Consider the following 16223-nt stretch of genomic DNA (forward strand, 5'->3'; position numbering starts at 1 on the left):
TTAGATCATGTCTCACTCAGAGAGCTCTCGGATGGACTCTCCCATACTGCAACATTGGTCCAGGCCCTGGGTCTCAGCCGAGGAAGACGGAAGCAGCCCATTGCCTCGACTTCCTCTGCTCTGACCCTGCCACTACTCTACACATTGGCCCCTGTAACTTTTTCATAACTCACACCCTCTAGACGACAGCTGTGGGGTCAGGACCCTCATGCGCGACAGGTGACCTCCAACCTGCAGCTGCCCTTGGACACGCTCCCCTCCACACGTTCTGCAGAAGAGGCAAGCTGGCACAGAGGTTCTGGTGACATGGGGTGATGGAAACACAAGCCTGACTTGCAGATGGCTGCCAGCCAAGGGCACCAGTGCCTGGTGAAGAGTCACGTCCTTCATTCACTCTGCCTTGGCCCGAACAGCCCAGCTGAGGGGAAGTTTCAAGAGGAGAGATGGGGACATGAGCTGGGGATAGGAGAGTGCATATTTGTGCACTGCACCAGCATGGATGGTCCCTGACAAGTGATTATTTTTTTTAATCTCACAAAGTGAGACCGGAGTGATAGTACAGAGGGCAGGGCACTTGCCTGGCACACAGCCAACCTGGATTTGATCTCCAGCAGCCATACGGTCTCCTGAGCTTGCTAGGAGTGATTCCTGAGTGCCAAGAGTAAGCCCTGAGACTCCTGAATGTGGCCCCCAAGCAAAATGAAACAAAAAAAATAGATCTAAGTATGAATTGCCCTGGGAGCAGTTTCCCCATTGTTTCCACATCTCTTGCTTGTGTATGTCACTGGGTGGTGACAGGATCACAAAGCCCTGAGGGGCCTTTCTGAGAACTTCATGTGCATCTGGGCTCAGTCATGTTTCAAGAAAATGCCATGCAGAGATGCTAGCTTCATGGCCTTAAGCTATTCACAGTGCCCAAAGCTGAGAATTGGGTTGATAAGGAGAACAGCACACACACACACACACACACACACACACACACACGTATGTATGTATATAATCACCAGGAGATACACAGTTACAAAGCTGTTCACAATTGGGTTTCAGTCATACAATATTCCAACACCCGTTCCTTCACCGGTATACATTTCCCACTTATATTTTGACTTGAAATGTCTAGCTCTGTCCTTGAGCGGATTTGGATTTAAAATGCTTTAAACTGGGCTGGAGAGATAGCACAGTGGGTAGGGCATTTGCCTTGCACGCGGCTGACCCTGGTTTGATTCCCAGCATCCCATATGGTCCCCTGAGCACCGCCAGGAGTAACTCCTGAGTGCAGAGCCAGGAATGCAGTGCCCTGTGCATCAACAGGTGTGACCCAAAAAGCAAAAAAAAAAAATGCTTTAAACTAAGTTCTCCTTAAATATTTCTTGGTCTTCCATCCAAAATCGTGCAAGCCTGCTCACGGGCACCGTAGGTACGGGACAGCAGCAGCTTCCTGGAGGGGTGGCTGCTCTGGGGCTCTCTGAGCCCGGGGGGTGCAGAGCTACAGTGGTCCTGCTTGGGGTCACCAAAGGACGAGCAACAGCTGGGCCTGTACATGTGTGTTCTTTCTCCCTGCAGGGGTCCAGCGCTGCCCAGCCAGTGACATCCCAAGTCTGTGGGGGGAGGAGGACCCATTTGGGAGAAGAGTCACTATGGCCCAGACATCCTACAGCATGGAAAGGGGGATCTATTTCCCAATGGGCCAGTTGCATAATCTGTGTGAGTCTTAGGACTAGGAGCTCTCCTGTAACAATGCATGCCCAGCAATATGCGTGGTGACTGCTGACCAAAGCGCCTGATCTGTGCATCCATCCTCGCCCTATTTAATGGGTGTGTTTTTTATTTGAAACCGTTTGATTGCATCATGGACATTTACTCTAACATGCAGAAGTCACCGTATGTTTGCTCCATAGCAACCAAGCATGGACAAGGATGACAAACACATCTCAAAATGCTACACTTTGGGCTGGCATCCACAAGCTTGCTGGACTGTCGGCACAGATTCTACCGCCCTTCTCCAGGATGCTGGCTTGGGAGTTGGAGAGAAACAGTGGGTAGGTAGAAAGAGGAAGAAAGTGATGCGAACGATCTTTTCACGAGACAGTCACAGACCTCCCCCTGCCTCAAGGAACAAATGAATCATCATTTTTGATGACGGCCAAAGACGAAGAGGACTAAGACTGTCTTTGCGTTTCCTATGATTCAAGAAAGAAACTACCTGAGCCTACCATCTGGGCAAGAGTGACCATTCCCCATGGTACAAGAAAGATGCTGCCAGAGGGTACTGTTGGGGCCAGAGTAAGAAATGTGGGCTTGAAAAGACTGACATGAAAAACCTCTGACGGAGTCTGGGGCCACTCCTGTGTCAAAGGGAGGTGAAAGGACTGAGCTAGAGAGATGGGGCATTGGCTGGCGCTGACTCTGACATCAATTTCATTTTTCATTTCATCATCCTGTTATTCATTGATTGCCTCGAGCAGGCCCCAGTAATGTCTCTTTCATCCTAGCCCTGAGATTATATTCAAGGCTCTTTAGATTATATTCAAGGCTCTGACATCAAGTCGGGCAGAAATGACACCTGGGGAGTCCCCCAGTCAGGTCCATTCGGTTGTGTATGAACTGAAGGTTAACTATGAATAAAGGTAAGGTAAAGGTAAAGGCCCTCCCGTTGATCGTCGATTTGCTCGAGCAGGCCCAGTAACGTCTCCATTGGAGACTTTGTTGTTACTGTGTCTGGCATATCGAATACTCTCGGTAGCTTGCCGGGCTCTCCGAGAGGGGCGGAGGAATCGGCCATGTTGGCCGCTTGTAAGGCGAACGCCCTACCGCTGTGCTAATAAGAGGGTCAGCTTACAAAGGAAAGGGTCAGCTTTACTTTGAAAAAAGAAATAAAAGAGTTTCATTCAAATCCTGAGAGTTTCCCACGTGGGGCGGGAGCTGCAGTTAGGGGAGCGTTATTATTAGCAGTGCTGAGAATGTGGGTTACTCTCATGCAAGATTGCACTGCTCAGATGCTGAAAGGCAAAACTTATCCTTCCTTCCTGCTCCCTGTATACTGCCTGTCTGTTTCCTATGGACTTCCTGTCTGTTTCCCATGTACTTCCTGTCTGATCTCTGTGCACTTCCTGTCTGATCCTTAGGCACATTCTCTGTTTACTTCCTGCTTCCTGTTAGCTCCCTATGGACTTGCTGGCTGATTCACATGGATTTCCACTCTATTCTTGATTCACATCCTGTCTGTTCCTTGTGTACTTCCTGTGTGTCTCCTGTCTGCCCATGTGAGCTTTCTGTATGCCCCCTGCATACTTCCTGTCTTGCTGTCTGCTCATGTGAACTTCCTGTGTGGCCCCTGCATACTTCCTATCTTCCTGTCTGCTCATGTGAGCTTCCTGCATGGAACCTACCTCCTCCTCCTCCTCCTCCTCCTCCTCCTCCTCCTCCTCCTCCTCCTCCTCCTCCTCCTCCTCCTCCTCCTCCTCCTCCTCCTCCTCCTCCTCCTCCTCTGTCCTTTAACACCTGTTAATCTCTCCTGTTGGTTTGTGTTGTTTCTGACTCTCTACTGTACTGTGACTGGAAAAAGTAAAGCAGAGGAAATGGGGAGCTTGTTTGAGTAGGCGAGAGTGGGCCACATGGGATCCCGGGCAAAACCATAGAAAGGCATTAGCCTATAAAAACAGCAGCTGTGAGCTGAGCAGGGACAAGCCGGGGCCTGGCCAAGGCCTGGCTCCAGCGTGGTCACTCCAGAGATTAGTACTTCTTTGGAACACAAATTGTAGCCATGCCCATTCTCCAGAGACTTCCAGATTTGGATCAGAGGGAGGGGCGTAGGGACACGCCTCTCTGCTCCTCCCAGGTTTCCTCTTGCTTATTCTCGGTCTGGTCTTGATCATGAAGAAAATCTAGATTAGGGCCTGGCGTGATAGTACAGTGGATAGAGCATTTGTTTGCACACGACAGAGCCTGGTTCAAAACCCGGCACCTATGTGGTCTCCTGAGCTGGCCAGGACTGTCCCTGAGAACAGAACGAGGTGTAAGCCCTGAGCACAGCTGGGTGTGACCCCCAAACCAAAACAATTCTAGATTAGAATGTGGATTAAATTATTAAGATTAGAATCTTGTCCACATTATAATAAATCCACATTAGAAACTAGATTCGAATATGATGCTAGAGTCTTCCAGAGGATGTTCAGCTGTCCGCGCGCATGTCCCGATGGGGAGGGGACGTGTCTCCCCTTGCCAAGGAAGAGCAGGGTCTCAGCAAGAGTGGCCCACCAGTACCTCCTCCCCACGGCCATCTGATTCTCATCTCCTGATCTTCTCACGTTTCTGGCACGTGGTCCAACATTCAGTGCCTCCCACTGGCTTCTTTTCATATAAAAAGCATTGCGTTTCCATAACTGCATAGTCTGAACACAGGCCCTCTTGATTAGTTTGAGCTCTACTCGGTTTAAATTTTGATCAAGACATTCCACCTTTACAAAGCAGTCCCATTGGCTGATAAATAAGAGAATAAGAACAAAACCACTGGTCTTATAATGAAATTTCTCTAACAATCTAGTATTTGTTCACAACTAATAGCAAATTGATAGGAAGTGTACTGTGGCATTTCAAATGTAAAATGTTATAACTAGGGATTCACATGGTTAACAGAATTTAATGCGACTACCCTGTATGTTCTGCTTTAGTCATTAGCACCCATGTTTTATGTTTCCTGATAACCCCAGCTCTGGCCATCCTTAATCTCAAAACCTTCCTTTCCCAGTGATTTTCCCCAAGACCTCCTTATTCAACCAGTCATGTCCTCGTTGGCTTTCTCCAATCTTTGTTTTAATATGTTTATGCCCTCTTCTGACTTTCTCCTATGTGAATTTTTCCTTTATACTTTTGTTTTAGCTTTCTGGATCAAGGACATTTTCCAAGGTCATCTGAAACCTTGGCAACTTTGCAGTTTCCTGGGATTTGTTGGGTGCTTTGGAAAGAACTCTCAATGGCTTGAGTTGCCAGAGAATTTCTAGAGTTTTGGGTGAAAGGAGTGCCTAATCAATTCAAACCAGGGTCAGAATTAAGCATCCAACTTAAATGAAGTCTTACACGAAAAAGAAAAGAGTATAATTTATAAGTATTCCAAAATTATTGAAAACATGAGAATAATTCGATGTTCAGAAAAATGATACACACTTTATGCCTTAACGAACTTACTAAATCAACATTTTATATGCCAGAAGCTAAAGTTCATTTATAGTTTTGTTCACTCTTTCCTGCTCCCTGTCTCTCTCCATCTCTCTCCGTCTCTGGACAAAGGGCTAATTCAAGCATATAACTTACACACAATTCTTTAGGAAAATAAAATCTTTTATATGCAATAGAAAACATGTTTAAGGGAACCTCATTTAAAGTCCAGGCTAGTAGTTGGAGGGATAGTACAGTAGAGAGAATATTTGCCTTATATAATGTAGAACTGGATTCGGTCCCCTGAGCTCCTCAAATGGTTCCTGACCCCACCAGGAGTGATCACCAGGAGTGATCTCTGAGCACAGAGTCAGAAGTTGAGCTCTTAGCAATGCAGGGTGTCACCCAACCTCCCTCCGCCCCCCAAAATAAAAGTATTGACTAAAGGGAATTAAAAAGATAACCATCAGGAACCCTAAATAAGCTATTCACTTCACAGAAAATATAGCATAAAATTAGATGGTATGAATTATAAAATAAAATGTATGTTTATTCAACTTCAAAGCGTAGGTTGAGAATTAACAGTATTTTTGTTTATAAATCTGAAATACAACTACTCATTGTAAGAAAAAAGGTTTCCCTAGTGTTAATAGTGATCTGGGGGTTCAAATAAAACAAAAGTCTTTCAGTGTGCTCACAGCCTGGTATAGAGACCAACCAATGAAAGATCATAATGGAAAGAACCAATACACAGGAACATATTTAGAAGGTCCTGGGCCCTTCCTGGCAATTCTTGGTGGCCAGGCTAGTGGGATGCTCAGATGTTGTGGTGCTCGGGAGCGCCCGGGCCAGCAGGAGGCGTAAGAGAGCAGACAAGAAAAGCTGACCTCAAGGGTGCCCTCCCCCCTCCCCCGGCCCCAGGGCCCGTGTCCCCAGCCCTGGATCAAGGTGCTTCTGACTGAAGCCCTGGTACAGTCTGAGTGGGAAGACTTTGCCTGCAGAGCACTCCCTGCCAGGAGTTGGCCTCACACTGGAAACAGAAGGATAGTGTTACAAGGACAATGTTACAAGTATAGTGTTACAAGGACAATGTTACAAGGACAGTGTTACAAGAAAAATGTTACAAGGACAGTGTTACAAGGACAATGTGACAAAGACAGTGTTACAAGAACAACATGACAAGGACAGTGTTACAAGAATAGTGTTACAAAGTCAATGTTACAAGGACAGTGTTAAAGGACAATGTGACAAGGACAATGTTACAAGGACAGTGTTACAAGCACTCAGCCTTGCACTAGAAACAGAATGGTGTTACAAGGAGGACTGGTGACACAGTGACCTTCCCAGTCTCACGGTCCAGGCACTGTGGTTGCAGTTGCTGGTCTTGAAGCTCAACTGCTTATGTTCTAATGGTCTGGCCTCAGCCCAATTCACTGACGACAGCTGAGTTTGGGGGGACCAGACACCCACACTTCATGACTCTCCGGAGGGGCTTCTTGGAGGCCAGATTTGTGGTTCTGTGTCACGGCCCTTGGGTGGGACTTTCTAGGGTCCTCTGGTGCTGGGATGACACGGCCACCCTGGCAATGCGGATGCGTCCGGGGCTGCATCAGTCACTCTTAGGAGAGCTTTGGGGCCAGGAACTGACTCCGGACGGGGGCTTGCCAGCTGGTGTCTTAATACCCCATACTCTCTCTCACCCGGGTTAATGCTGTTAAGGTCTAATCCTTTTGGAAATCATCTGGGAAATCATTTGTGAGCCTGGCCAACATCCAGTGAAATGTGCAAACAACAGCCCTGGCAAAGACAGACTTCAGCATGGAGGAGTGAGGAGTCAGCCCCTCTTCAAGGAAGCCACCATTCGACTGCTAGAAAGGACCCCCCACCCTTCCCAACACACACAAGTACTAGATGTCCAAACCATTTAAAGTCTCTATGACTTGTGATGAGATTCTTAAAAGTAGAAACATATCAATTGAATAGATTTTGATAAAGCCCAGAAAGAATGTTGCAATCTGGTGCCGTTTGAGCCATGACGTCATAACTTATGCTGGCCCTGTCATCCTTACAGAGCTCCTGGGCCTTTACAGCCAAGAAGACATGGGGTCACCAGCCCACCAACTCCTGTCAGAGACTGAATTTCTACATGGGATGGCACAAGAAACCAGCATTTCTCATGAACTTAGCTTTATTTTGCAGGAGACTTAATCCAGGAAAGCAGAAACATGGGAAATTCTTGCCTTTCTTGAAGCATCCCCTGCTTTGGGGGTGAAAGCTCTACTCAAGACTCAGTGGCTGAGAATGATGGAACCCTGAATATCCCCCGCTGTTCATTTGTAAGGTAGATGTTTCAAACCAAGAAGTAAAAGCAGAGAAGACCAAGAGTGCCCCCCTCCACCCTCCATTCCCAGGGCCTGTCACACTGTTTCTTCTGCTGTTGTCATTGGGGTCATTTTTCCTTCACTCATCAGTCTCCCTGTCAATCATTCTACCTGGTCTGGACTGAGCCTTGGGAGCACCCAATGCGTGGGAGCATGGATGGGATTGGGGGATGATCCCAGCAGACTGATGACACCAATCTGGTGACACAAAAGCATAAAGCAGCACCATCTTAAATAGCCGTAGCAAAATCCGAGATATCCTCAGTCACAGCACTTAGTGGCAATATCAGAACGGCTTTCGACGTCACTTTAGAGCCTGCAGCACTAATTTAGTTGATTAGAACTGGCTTTGGGCTGGAGCGATAGCACAGCGGGTAGGGCGTTTGCCTTGCAAGCGGCCAGCATGGCTGACCTGAGTTCGATTCCTCCGCCCCTCTGGGAGAGCCCGGCAAGCTACTGAGAGTACCTCACCCCACAGCAAAGCCTGGCAAGCTACCTGTGAGGTATTCGATATGCCAAACACAGTAACAACAAAGTCTCACAGTAGAGACGTTTCTGGGCCTGCTCGAGCAAATCGATGAACAACGGAAGGACAGTGACAGTGACAGAACTGGCTTTCTTTCTTGTTTACTTTTATTTGGGACCACACTTTTTTTTTTTATAATTTATTTATTTATTGGATCACTGTGGGAAAAGTTACAGAGCTTTCGGGTTTAGGTCTCAGTCATGTAGATACCAAACATATTTCCCTTTACCAATACTCATTTTTAACCCCGAACCCCAATAGACCCCCACCTCCCACCCCTCCCAATTCTTGTGAGGCAGATGAGTTCTAGTTAATACTCTATCTACTTTGACTAGATAGATTATTTCGATAGAAGATGCACAATTATTGTTTAGAGTTTACGACCCACCCCCCACAATCAGACATGCTGAAACAGCGTTGTGAAATGATTTGCTTTCTACAACTTGGTTTAAGAATAAAATGATGTCGCGCGGCCGCTATCGCGGCCGCGCGGTTTTGAATTTCTGCTATTTTACTTATTGACCCTGGAAGAATTTCTATTAAAAGTTAGCTAGTTAAGAGATTGGTTTGTGTGCCCTGGAGTCGTGGCCGTGCCGGAGAGCCGCTCGTGGGGGGCAGCTGGCGACCTCGGTGGGGCGTGGGGGACGGCCCACAAAGCCCCCCTTCCCATGAGGTTGGGACCACACTTGCTTGCTCCTTGCTCAAGGCTTGCTCCTGGCTCTGCGTTCAGGGATCACTCCCAGCAGGGCTTGGGGGATCTCACACAGTGCCAGGGATTGAATCCGGGTTCACCACATGTGAGGCTAGCATTATATCTCCCATTCTCTGGCCCCTAGACTTGGGTTTATTATTTGATTATTCATCCCTTCACAGTTGATGCAATCAAGAATTCCATGAACGAGTCCCGAGCTGCTCTGTACTTTGGGGTATCACCCCTGGGTTGTCTAGTAAAGATGCTGGTGGACAGTAATTCAGCCAAAAGCCAGGATCTCCTGCCACCCTCCTCCCATGTAGGATTAGGGACCCAGAGTTCCCAGCAGCCCATATCTGTGCTGGTTTCATCTCTTTCATGGAGTTGCCCAGCCCTAGCCCCTCTGGGCCCCCTCCCAGAGCTCCTGCACTATTTTCCAGGGACCCACACAGGTTAATTTTGCCTTTTTAAAAAATGTGTTAAAAGGTCAGAGAGACAGTGCTTGCTTTGGGTGGGGTCACACCTGGTTTAATCTCCAGCACTACATATTGTCCTCTGAGCACTGTCAAGAGTGATTCCTGAGCACAGAGCCAGGAAAAACCCCTGGTACAGAGCTGAGTGCCCCTCAGGGACACAGCATGGTGTAAGAGAGGACCACCAGGGTTGGTCATGAGCACACAGTGGGACAACGCCCTGAGCACCGCTGGGTGTGGCCCAGACATTTTTTTTTTTAAAGAAAACTAAAAGCAAACCACAGCTACTAAGATTTCAGTCCAGGTTAGTGTGAAAGCTGAGTTATTCTCAGGGTAGCCAGGGACTCACTTGCACACACAATGAATGGGATGCCCAGCTGTCTCTCAGCGCACCTAATGTTTGCGTCAGTTAGGGTGGGAGTGACCAGGCTCCCTCTGTGAGGCCGTCAGAGCCGCCGAGCCCCAGATGGGCAGAGAGACCACCAGGCTTCCAAGTGTCAGACCTTGGGAACCACAACGTTGGTCAGGGAGGGTGCTTCTGTCCACAGAAGGGACAGTTCTCTGTGGATCTGTCCATATGTGGGATAGTTCTCCATGGAGGTGTTCATATATGGGACAGTTCTCCGTGGTTCTGTCCACAAAGGGGACAGTTCTCTATGGTTCTGTCTACAAAAGGGACAGTTTCCATTGTTTTGCCTAAATAGGGACAGTTCTTTGATGTCCTGTCCACAGTGGGACATCCCACTAGTAACCGGGAGGCACGGCACAGATGTGATCTGGGTCACAGCCCCCTGGGATGGAAGTGCTTCTGCTCATACCAAGGGTGCTCATGGCCTTGTCCTCTGCACAGTGCCGCCCCTGTTTCATCCCTGTCCCCAGCTCCCATGCACCAAGGCCCCGTGGCTGCCCGAGGCGGCGCAGACCCAGGGCAGAATTCCCAGCCACCCGCCCTGGGTGCCGGACTCACCAGCCCGGTGCAGGTGGACAGGGCCACAGTGGAGTTGCTGTGGGCCCGCAGGGAGCCCTGGTAGAAGCAGAGCTGGTCAGGCGGGAAGGCCCGGACGGAGCGTCGGCCCCCGGGGCCCAGCGTCTGCACCCGTAGCCCTGGGGCCACCAGGCCGCTGGCCGCCCTCAGGTCCAGGTGGAAGTCCCGCTGGAAGCCCGAGAGTCGCAGGTGGAGTGCGTCCGGTCCGTACGGAGCCAGCATCCTCCTCCTCCGCTGAGGGTGGGCCACCTCGTGGGACACATAGGCCCCTGCGGGGTCCACCTCGTAGGGGCTCACCAACTCATACTCTGTGGGTGAGACGGGGGGCAGGGTCAGCGGGGATGGGGTGGGGGCAGCTTTTACGCCCCCAGGACTGCACCGTCATCCACTAGCAGGGGTCCCTGTGCCCAGGGCCGGTCAGGGCACACCATTAGGGGGGCCTAGGCGGGGGTCAGAGTCAATCAGGCAAAGACCTCGACTCCGTTAAACGGTGCCCCAGACCCACAGAACACCAGTGTTGGCTGCTCAGCCCTGGTGTCTCCCATGGGCAGCCTTTTTCTCAAAGAAATGGGCACCCAGAAACAGATGGTTTCCCGGAAACCACCTGATGAAATGAATGAAGTCAGAAGTCAGAGGAGATCTCATCCAGGTAAGCATCAGGGAAAGTGGCAGATGGACAGACGGGCCTGGATCTAAGGACCAGGCTTATGGAGCACCTGAGCACTGAGTCCTGAGCCCTGATTCGTGAGTCCTGAGCCCTGAGCTCTAAGCCCTGAGCCCTGAGCACTGGGCCTTGAGTCCTAAGTGCAGAATCCTGCAAATGGCACACCTGATCACTATCGCTCTTTGAAGGACCACCTGCCGGCATGTGCTCTCAGAGACCACCTGAGGGGGCTCAGGGGCCAGGACCACACCCGGGACCTTGGACATCTGAGCAGTGCTCCTCCCGGGGTGCTTCTCAGGAGGGCAGTGCCTGGAGCAGGGGGGCAGTATGGCAAGGTGGCTGGGGCTGGAATCAGTTCTGGCAAAGCAGAACTGATTCTGCACCAAGTCCCACCATGTCCCCAACCCGGACGCCACGTCCACTGGGGTGGGGCTATGCAGTGTCAGGGTCCCCCAAAGGCCCAGCCGTGCTCCCCAGAGCCTGGGCAGTACCTGCCTCACAGAAGGCTGCACTGTCCATGCTGTGTGGATGCGGGAACCCAAATCCATCCAAAGGAGCGCCCAGGGAACACAGGCCCACCGTGCCCATGAAACCAAGCACCACACCTCTCCAGCTCGCTCCAGAATCCAAGGGACAAAGCTGGGCCAGGTTGCTGCCCTGCCCGGGGCCCCTGGTCCACAACAGGGAAAGTCTTCAAAACTCCCACAAGGAAAGGCCACGTGACTCAATCCCAGTGACAATGGTGCACTGAAGTCACTTTTATCACAATCTCATGATCCCCAATGTCCCAGGAATAGATGAGAGTCTTCGTAATGCTTCATTCCAGACAACTGCACAGTACTCGGTGACGTGACTGATGAAAAGCACCATCCGACCACGTGTTGAGAATTTGCATGCACCATGCAATTTAATCATGAACTTGCAATCATAGGAATGATGTGTAAAACAAAGCTTAGGGTCCAAGGAGTAATTCCAAAGACTGTCCGTGTGATGGAGACACAGATACCCAGAGTAAATGAAGCCCCTGTCCCAGGAATTGGTGGGAGTCTGTGGGGTCTACCTGGTGCTGCTGGGCGGAGGCTGTTCTGGACCCTGCGAGCACAGTCCTGCCACACAGTCAGCTGAGAGGAGGACACTGGGTCCTAGACACCCCCACCCCTAGGATCTGAGCAATAAGGTTGTCGTAGCAACACCTTTGTGCCGCAGGCTGAGCTATAGGTGACCGCATGGCTGTCCAGCCTCAGGGAGTTTAGCTGCCGAGATGGCCTCTAGGGAGAATAAACAGGTGACCAGCAGCCTCGGCCCTCCTGGACAAATGGCTCCAGCCCACAGAAATCTCCACCCGTGCCGTGGAATATGCTGCCAATCTCTAAGGCTTATCAGAATGTCAGTGATTTTAGAGAACTAGGATTTTTGTTTAAAAAAATTTAGTTTTCTTTGGGTCTTGGGTCACACCCAGAGGTGCTCAGGGATGACCCCATTCCCTGGAGGTTCTTGGGGGACCTACATACGGTGCTGGAGATTCCAACCTGGGGCAAGTGCCTTAATTGCTATACGATTTCTTCTAGAGAACTAGATTTTTTTTTTTTGAAAACTCTTCTTGGAAAGGGCTGGAGCGATAGCACAGCGGGTAGGGCGTTCGCCTTACAAGCGGCCAACATGGCCAACCCGAGTTCGATTCCTCCGCCCCTCTCGGAGAGCCCGGCAAGCTACCGAGAGTATTCGATATGCCAGACACAGTAACAACAAAGTCTCCAATGGAGACGTTACTGGGCCCGCTCGAGCAAATCGACGATCAACGGGAGGGCCTTTACCTTTACCTTTACCTTCTTGGAAAATTGAATGGGGCTTTCACATCTAACATGGGTGATCAGATTGCAAAACACATGGAGGAAGAATAGTGAGTGACCTCTAGCTACTCTCTCCAACAGTGCTGTCCTTCCTTTTGGAAGGTTTACGTCTGGCTCCCTCTGGTGGCTGGTCAGAGCTCAGACGGCCACTTTCTTGATTTAATTTGCCAATGGGGGAGGCTTACTATTTTAGGACGCGTCTTAAATTCTTGTTTCAATGTCATTTTATCAAGATGAAGTGTATATGTGAGTTATAACGTCTTATCTCTATTTTTCTTCAGCGGTGCTGGAATTGGCCAGGGATGTGGCTCGGGGGTGAAGCCTGGGTGTGAGTCTCAGCGCAGCCAACATAGACCCAACAACAAAACCGAATTCTTCCTCTGAGGCGCGTTATCCTCGCTTAGGATGGCACCGTACGCTAGAAATGAGCTCTGCGCGGGGCTCCGTGGGCTCCACTCACTGCCTCCGCCAGAGACGGGGGCAGCCTGTGTCCCTCACCGGCTTCTCAAGGGCTTATCCCCAGGGATGGGAGGGTCCCCAGTGCCAAGCATGGGCAACCGACCCCGGAGAGCGGATAGCTGCGGGGCGTGTGAAATCACAGGATGCGGGCACCCAGCCGGGCTCCTGGCGCAGCCCTGGGCATCTCACCGCCCCTCACCCGGGTCTGAACGCCAAGGGAGCGGGGTGCGCCCCCGCGGGAGGGACAGGACGGCGCGGTCCCGAGGCCAGGCGATGCCCAGTCTGGGGTCTTCAGTGTGTGGAAGGAGACGCGCAGTAGGCAGAAGCCGTCGCTGCTTCACAGGAGGCGCTGCTCAGAGGCCAGGGTCCGGGACGCACTCCCGCAGGCGCGCCCCGGTGGATAGGAGCGTTCCGGCGCGTCACCAACTCGCAGGCGGCGGGTGGGGCGCTGTGGGGTCCTCTGGCCGGGACCGAGCTCTTCGACGCCCCCCAGGTCCCCCAGGCCCCCACGAGCGGACTTACCTCCCTCTTCCACCCAGCCGGCCGGCAGGGAAGAACGCTCGGCGCCGGGGCTCCGGGGCGCAGTGCACGCAGGTGCCTGAGGGGACACGGCGGGACGCGGGTGAGACGGGACTGTGACGGCCGGGGCTGCGGGGGTTTCGGGCCCGGCTCGAGGGACCCACCTGCGCCAGCAGCAGCAGCAGCGGCAGCAGCAGCCTCCGGGGCCCCGAGCCCCATCCCCGTGCCCCCGAGCGCAGCGCGCGCGGCTCCATGGGGCTGCCAGGACCCGGCCCGGGCGCACTGAGCCGCCGTCCGCCCGCGGCCAGGGCGGAGGGAGGCGGGGAGGCCTGGGCTGGCCGGGGCGGGAGCGAGGAGGGGCCGACGCGAGGGCAGAGGCTGCGCCAAGGGGTCCCCCAGCTCTCCCTGGGCTAGTCCTCAGTCGGAGTCCCCTGGACAGAGGCTGCTAGGGCGGGCGCACAGGGCGCGGCGCAGGTGCGGTCTCTCGCGCGGAGATAGACTGGACCCATCTGCCCTGTCCTTCCCACGAGAACAGGTGCTGGGCAGTCTGGGCCCGGGACCTGCGAGATGCAGGAGGTGACAGGGTCTATGTGTCCATCCAAGTGAGAGCCTGTCTCTGAGTCTGTCCACGGTGATAGCGAGATTTTGAACCTGTCCACTGTGGCGGAGAATCTCCCTGTTCATCCACAGTCCCCGGGGGCTCAGTGTCCGTCTACGGTTTTCAGGTCCTTCAATATTTTCAGGAATGAGAATATTGAATTATTGAGTTATAAAGACGCTCTGACCCAGAGATGGAAACAGGAAAGTTTATTGAAAAGCAGGAATAAACTTCGCAGAATGTAACTCTAGAACTAAGTTCAATATGACTCATTTTTTTTGAAATGTAAGAAAACTGGGTCTTAATGTTACCTATCAAGTGACAAGAATGTTCTAGAGAAAGCGAGGATTTTCCAGAGCACTCTGGGGCTCTGGTGAGTTTAGAGACTTCTGGGGTCCCCATTGGAGCATCTGCCCAGATATCGATTAGTTTCTAGTATCTCTTAGTTTCCTATAGGCCAAGATCTGAGGCAGAATCTATGATCCTGGGAAATTGTTGGATTCCCATCTCAGAGAGAAGCCAGGAATTTTCAGGAATGTTCCAAATGTAGGATGGGGACATTGGAAATGGAGCTGCTCACGGCAGCTGGCAAGGGGAAACTGAGGCTTCCTTCTTCACAGAAGTGGAGAGGTGGGTTTGGAAACAGAGGCTCTGGCAGAGACCATGAGGCTGGGGAGGAACAAGAGGGAGTAGCCCAGAGCAAGTGACCAAGCCCCTGCTGCACACTCCAGGGTCCCTGTGCCCCCCCCCCACCCCGCTGCTGTCGCCCTGGGGCTGGCGGAGGCTGTGGGCACCCACTCCAGGGCTGGGTACAGAGGACAGATCAGACAACCGTAGGTCTGTCCCATGGTCTCTCGGGGGCAGCCCAGCTGCAGAACGTGCGCTCTGGGCCTCTGAGTGGAGGAGCACTGGGCTGCTGCCCTTCTGCTTCTGTTTCTGCCTGGAGCAGCTCAGGGTTTCCTCAGAGCCCCCCAGGTGGAGGTTGGCAGAGCTTCCTGTCCACTGAGGTTCTGCAGGAGTGGTCCTCCCCTGCCCGGAGTGTGGGTGCTGCCGCTTAACAGCTGGGGACTCTCACTCTCTCTCACTGCTGTGCGGACTGGGCGAGGAGGCTTCTCTGGCTCAGGCTGGGTCGCCTGGATGCCCCTGGGCCCTGCATGGGCCCAGATGCATGAGAGTAGGTGCCCGGTGGAGAGAGGCTGTCTGCGGCGTTTCTTAGATGGACACGGGAGCGTCTTTCCTCTGAGGAGAGAGGGACCCTCACAGTGTGAGTTGCCTCTGGCCTCCAGTCTGCTGAGAGCCCCCTGGGAAGCAAAGGCAGCCCAGCCAGGTGGGCACAGGGACGGAGGCTGGCGAGTATGGTATGGGGAGGGTGGGGACTCACCCTGATGGCAGTGAGAGTCAAGCACGCTCATCTGATCTCCCTGTGCTGGTGCCGGGTGCTTAGACTTCCAGGGATTTCCTCAGGCGGCTGGCTAGGGGCGAGCTGACACCTCAGCTGGAGGCTGGTGCCAGGGGCCTGGCCCTGGGTGCGAGGCTGAGCTCCTGGCCTCTCCCCAACCTTCTGAGTGGCCCACAGCCAGTGGCCTGGGCTATGCGGTCAGCTCGCCCTCCCTGTGGGCACTACCCTGCTGTCTCCTGACACACCCCTGCAGTCACAGCTTTCCCAGGGGCAGCCATCCTGCCCGGCGTTGCTGCCAGAGGTGACGCCAACTCCGTGCCATGGGGGAAGTTGCAGGCTCGTGCCTAGACTCTGCTCTGGGAGGCAGCTGGAGGCTGAGCCTTCACCGGGCACCTATCAGCTCTGGAGGTGAGGCTAGGTGCCGGGTTGGGGAGAGCGGCAGGATCCCTACTCCCGTCATCCCCAGTAGGTGCAGAGAGCCGGACCAAGGCATCCCAGAAAGTGCCTTGGTCCTTCGAGCCCCT

At 52.5% G+C, this 16223-nt stretch overlaps 1 protein-coding gene across 1 annotated transcript in view; it reads right to left on the reverse strand.

The window, feature by feature from the left end:
• The window catches only part of ADAMTS16 (ADAM metallopeptidase with thrombospondin type 1 motif 16), a 57030-nt gene extending 43074 nt beyond the window's left edge, over positions 1 to 13956 (reverse strand). Inside the window, exons 1-3 of the mRNA XM_056109076.1 lie at positions 13867 to 13956; positions 13706 to 13781; positions 10193 to 10518 (exon numbers count right to left, since the gene is read on the reverse strand). Of these exons, the coding sequence (XP_055965051.1) occupies positions 10193 to 10518; positions 13706 to 13781; positions 13867 to 13956 (492 nt within the window). The remainder of the gene's footprint in view (positions 1 to 10192; positions 10519 to 13705; positions 13782 to 13866) is intronic.
• Between the last annotated feature and the right edge of the window lie 2267 nt (positions 13957 to 16223).

Source organism: Sorex fumeus, unplaced genomic scaffold (genome assembly GCF_029834395.1).
Source record: "Sorex fumeus unplaced genomic scaffold, SorFum_2.1 ptg000264l, whole genome shotgun sequence".
NCBI lineage: Eukaryota > Metazoa > Chordata > Mammalia > Eulipotyphla > Soricidae > Sorex > Sorex fumeus.